Consider the following 4,828-nt stretch of genomic DNA (forward strand, 5'->3'; position numbering starts at 1 on the left):
GGGAGCACCCAGGGGGCTCTTGAGTGCTCCTGGGCTGAGGGTCAAGACGCTGGTGCGGCCCGGATCTCCTGCTGGAAGGCACTGTGGCCCGCAATCACTGCCCCGGAAGCCCCCTCGTCCTGTCACACACACCCCCCCCCCCCCCCCGCAACCACGGGACGGCTAACAGCCGGTCGCCAGGCGAGCCCGGGGCCCGGGCGCGGCGTGCTGAAGGCCTCTTCGCAGCCCCCATCCCACTCTGCAGAAGGGGTTCTGAGTACTGCCCCCTCGGCCTCCTCGGACGCATCCCCTCCCCCGAGCTCCACCTCAAAAGTGTCCGGCCACCTGGGGGCCTCCCCCACCCCTGCCCAGCCTGGCCGGGCTGTCGCGATACGTCCCCGCCCAAGCGGACCAGACGGACCGGCTGCGACGGGCCCTGCGCAGGGGTGAGAGGCTGGTGGGCGGGGCCTGGGCGCCAAGTCCCGCCTCCCGCACGCCCCCTGCGCTCGCGCGCCGCCTGGCCGCCCGGGAGGGCGGGATTCCGCGGTCTCGGGCTCGGGGGCAGGCTTGACTGCGCGGCCGGGCCGGGGATCTGCGTCCGCCGGCGGTGAGTGAGGGCCCGGGCCGGGCGGGCGGGGGCGCGGGGACCGGGCCCTGCCCAGCGAGGAGGGGGAGCGGGCGAGTGGGGCGCCAGGGAGGCGGGAGAGGCCTGCGGGAGGCAGGGGGTCGGGGTTGCGAGCGGCCCCCGCCCCTGGGCGCCTCGCCTCCACTCCCGGCCCCCAAGCCTCCCGGCCCTCCCCAGTATTTCCAAAGGACGAGGGCGGGAGCGGGCGGAGACTGCAGCCGGGCGCCCTCCCGGGCTGGGTAGCCTAGGGCTGCGCAGGCGCCGGGGGCCCATCGCCCAACTCTAGGGCCCATCCCCTGACCCCTCACATGGGGACTGGGGAGGGGCCAGCCTTCCTGACTTGAAGGGGCTGGGATCTTGGCGCGCTGGCAGGAAGGAGAGAGTTAACTGCCCTGGTGGGTCACCATGGGGACGGGAGCCTGCCTTGGGAAGAAGTGGAAGCACCTTGTTTGGCATAGATTACGCAAGTATACGAGGTGCCTAGGAGCCCAGCCCCCTGCGCTGGGCCACCTGGCCCCTTCCATCCCTGGGGTCCAGGACGTGCTCCTACCTCTCTTGCTGGCCCAGCGTCACTGAATGCCAGGCTCTCCCGGAGATCAGCCCTGTGAGCCTGGGGGAGGAGTGCACAGTCTGGGTCCCGAATGTCCCTGCCCGTAAACCCACGGGCTCCCCTCCGGGCTCCCTTCCGCCTGGCCCTGCTAATGTGGACACATTTAGTATCCAGTGTCTGGACTCAGCCCAGCAGGGCGCACTTGGTGGGGTGCCTGGCAGCAGGCAGTGGGGATGCTGGCCGTGACCGCGGAGGTGCGCCCCAGAGCTTCCTTCAGGACAGCTCAGAGCTCCTCCCGCCGGAACTTCACTTTGTGGAGGAGGAAACCGAGGTTCCTTCCTCCCTAACTGCCGGGATCCCGGAAGAGGCCCCGGCTGGGCTTGGCGCTGTTCTTGGACCTCTGCAGCTCCTGCTCCCAACCCGAAGACGTCAGCCCCTGCCCAGACCTGAAGCCCATTCTCAGGGTCTCCACCAGCCCCTCCCCAAATCTGTTCTCTCCCTGGCATTCTCCTTCCTCCCGGTGCCTGGGGACTAGCCCTTCCCCCGCCCGCCCACGGCTGTCCCCAGCAGAAGGTACCAGACTGCTCCTCCCACACTGCGCCTCCTGCAAAACAGAGAACCAGAACCCCAGCTGGTCGCATTCCAAGTGCTTTCTCCACCCACTGCCAAGGACCTCTGCCCAAGGGAGGGTCCTGGTGCAGGACAGCCCCCAGGGACTCACAGCCACCTGCCAGAGCCTGTGCCTGTTCCCGCTGGGGTGACTGGTGGCACACTGCTGGGTCTCCCTGAGCCTCCCCCAGCCACGAAGTGGGGGGAGTAGCAGATACGTATGGGGTCATTGTCTTCAGCGTTAAATAACACAGAATGGGAGAGCCCCTCGCCCCTGCCCCAGCACAGAAGCTGCCCAGGTGGATACTCAGCTAGATATGCCTCATACCCCCAGCCCATCTCTAGGTCCCCATGTCAGGCACGGAGCTGGCCCCTGGAAAGTTCTGGATGCAGGTCAGCTAATATTACTGGTCGCCATCCCCCCCTAGGGCCCTTGGACTCGAGAAATTGCTAAGAGGCCAGACGAGAATTCCAGGCAAGGCTTTATTGGGGCTCGAGCTGCAGCACAAGGAAGCAAAAACAAGGAACAGCTCCCGGGAGGAGCTACTTGAGTCCTGAAATGGGGTGACAACGGGGCGGGTCTGTGGGTCAGGCGGGAGGCAGAGCTTAGGTGGCCTGTCCCCCCCTTGGGGGTACTGGGCAGGAATGATGTGCAGTGCCCTGCTTTTGCTCCCAGCACCTCAAAAACGTAGTTTGTGGCTTCTTGTACCCTGTCGCCCCACTGTGCGTGGGCGCAGTTATTTTTAGTCACTTATAGTTTCTTCGTATCTTGTTGCTCTAGGGGACGTTTGTCCAGGTGCAAGCACTCTGATAGAGGATCCCAGGTCCCAGCCTGTCTCACCCTCACCCCCAGGACCGTGGGCAGGGGCCACTCCCTTGACCTCCCTTTCTGGGTGATTCTGAGAAGCTTAATGATTTCCCTCATCTGGCCTCTTAGTCCCCCCCCTCCCCCAGCAGCAAGTGCCACAGACTTGGGGAAGGGTCTCAGCTAGGAGTCTGCACTGAGTGAGGGGCAGGTTGGGAGTGGAGCAGAAAGACCCTCTGTGCTCTGGCCCTGCTGCTGGAAGCTGGCAGCTCCCCCCATCTACGAAGTGGGGACACCAGGCTGCCCCCAGGGCCAGTGTCCCTGACCCCACTGGGAAGAGCAAGGCACTGCCCCTGCCCCAGGGCCCTGCGCAAGGGGTGGTGAGCCCCACCCTCCAGCGAGCTGTCTCTTTAGCGCAGGGCTGACTTCTTTGGCTTCGTGAGACCCCAGCTGGGACGCCAGTCCTCTCCAGAATGAAGGTCTTCCTGCCGGTGCTGCTGGCTGCCCTCCTGGGTGTGGAGCGAGGTGAGGTGCCCTGGGGCCCCAGGCCTCTGAGCGGGCTGTGCCCTCCTCCTGGACTCCCTCTCCCCTTTCTCTCCCGAGCGGTGCCCATGTCACCTACTCTGTGCCACCTCACAGGTTCCTCTCCCACGGCGAAGCGGTCCCTCCTACCCCCGCCCCCACTGGCGGCTCAGCCCTGCCTGGACACTTGGGGCATCACTGGAGCTCCTCCAGAGCCAGGGTCTGGTGTCCTTGTCCTCTGGGTCTCCAGCCCGGGCCCAGGATACCGTAGTTGCTCAGTCAATGCCTGCACAAGATGGGGTGTCCTCATGCCTCTGGGTCCGGGCTGGGAGGGGACACAGGAAGACTCCTGGGCGTGAGACAGGCATCCTTCCTTCTGCAGCCCACTCCCTGGTGTGCTTCTCTTGCGTGAATAAGAACAGCAACTGGTACTGCCTGAAGCCCACCGTCTGCTCCGATACAGACAACTACTGTGTGACCATCTCTGCATCCGCTGGCATCGGTGAGTGCAGACACAGGGCAGCCAGGCTTCCCCCACCCCAGCCCTGTCCTCTCTGCCCCTCCACTCACAACCTCGTTTTCCTGTGCAGGGAACGTGGTGGACTTTGGCTACACCCTGAACAAGGGCTGCTCCCCGATCTGCCCCATCCCGAGCGTCAATCTCGGCGTGGCGTCCGTGGGCACCCACTGCTGCCAGAGCTTCCTGTGCAACATCAGTGCGGCCGACGGTGGGCTGCGGGCCAGCGCCACTGTGCTGGGCCTCGGGCTCCTGCTCAGCCTGCTGTCGGCTCTGCTACGATTTGGCCCCTGACCCCCGGGACCCTGTGCCCGGCCCAGACTCCCAAAGCTCAGGAAGGAAGGAAAGCCCAGCTCCTCCCAGACCCAAGAGGATCTCGAAGCCTCCTCCCCTACACTCCTCACCCTGCTGAGCCCACCCTCTAGGCCCTGGGTCCCCACAGGCAGGCCTGCCCCCTGCACCCACACACCTGCCGGCTGCCCTTACTTCCCGGTCAGCCTTCCAGGGGGAACCTGGGAACGGAGCCTGAGGGCCCCAGAGTCAGAACCACGTCCCAGGGACATGCTGGCAGGGGCACCTGATTCCAGGCCTGCGCCTTTCCAGGCCCTGTCCGCCCGCAGGTGCGGAAGATGTGCTGTGTGGGCAGGCGTGTGGTCTGTGTGCCCTGCCGGGCACGGGTGAGTGTGTGGCCAGGTCTCGGCCTGAGTGGGGGGAGGATGGGAGTAAAAGCGTCAGGAGCCCAGCCCCAAGCGCCAGCACAGAACCCCTTTCCCCTGGCGTCTCTGCACGCCTCATTTCACTCACTTCGAGGGCAGCCTTTAGGAAGACAGGCCTTCCACTGTCCCCAGGTCTAGGCTGCTGACCCAGGAATCTGCTCCCAGCCCAAAATCCAGCTGCCCTCGGGCCCCCTCCCTCCACCGCCACACTGGAGCCCTCCTGCTGCTTCTGTGCCTCAAATAAACACAGATGTTCCCACCCTTTCCCGCTCTAGGTGTGGCCCACAGCCTGAGACCGCCCCTCCCATCAGGGTCCTACTGAGGGGGAGGGGGCAGCAGAGATGCAGAGCCGCAGGTGTAGAGGGTCTGAGGGTCCCCACCCTGAGGCCCACTGGGAGGCAGTGGGGAAGAGGGGCGCCGGAGACCACAGCTAGCTGCCCTCGGCCGGGCAGGGTTGGGAAGTTTATCCTCCGGGCAGGACTGGACTGGACAGAGAAACTAGCAG

At 65.6% G+C, this 4,828-nt stretch overlaps 1 protein-coding gene across 2 annotated transcripts; it reads left to right on the forward strand.

The window, feature by feature from the left end:
* Window positions 1–480: 480 nt before the first annotated feature.
* Window positions 481–4,587, forward strand: LY6E (lymphocyte antigen 6 family member E). 2 transcript variants are annotated; one of them, XM_061171921.1, is made up of 4 exons: window positions 481–586; window positions 2,983–3,093; window positions 3,473–3,592; window positions 3,681–4,587. In XM_061171921.1, exons 2-4 carry the CDS (start codon window positions 3,042–3,044, stop codon window positions 3,899–3,901), a joined length of 393 nt encoding a protein of 130 aa, XP_061027904.1. In that variant the 5' UTR covers window positions 481–586; window positions 2,983–3,041; the 3' UTR covers window positions 3,902–4,587. The 2 variants fall into 2 exon arrangements, with proteins under 2 accessions (XP_061027904.1, XP_061027905.1); XM_061171922.1 differs by having other exon boundaries at window positions 2,988–3,093.
* The last annotated feature ends 241 nt before the right edge of the window (window positions 4,588–4,828 follow it).

The sequence above is a fragment of the Eubalaena glacialis genome, chromosome 17, assembly GCF_028564815.1.
Source record: "Eubalaena glacialis isolate mEubGla1 chromosome 17, mEubGla1.1.hap2.+ XY, whole genome shotgun sequence".
Taxonomy (NCBI): domain Eukaryota; kingdom Metazoa; phylum Chordata; class Mammalia; order Artiodactyla; family Balaenidae; genus Eubalaena; species Eubalaena glacialis.

What these genes read in the sequence shown, in the direction of transcription:
- LY6E (XM_061171921.1), top strand. Translation starts at nt 3,042, where the DNA reads ATGAAGGTCTTCCTGCCGGTGCTGCTGGCTGCCCTCCTGGGTGTGGAG. An exon ending in CCTCCTGGGTGTGGAGCGAG is followed by an intron (nt 3,094 to 3,472) that starts GTGAGGTGCCCT and finishes TTCCTTCTGCAG; the next exon opens with CCCACTCCCTGGTGTGCTTC. An exon ending in CTCTGCATCCGCTGGCATCG is followed by an intron (nt 3,593 to 3,680) that starts GTGAGTGCAGAC and finishes TTTCCTGTGCAG; the next exon opens with GGAACGTGGTGGACTTTGGC.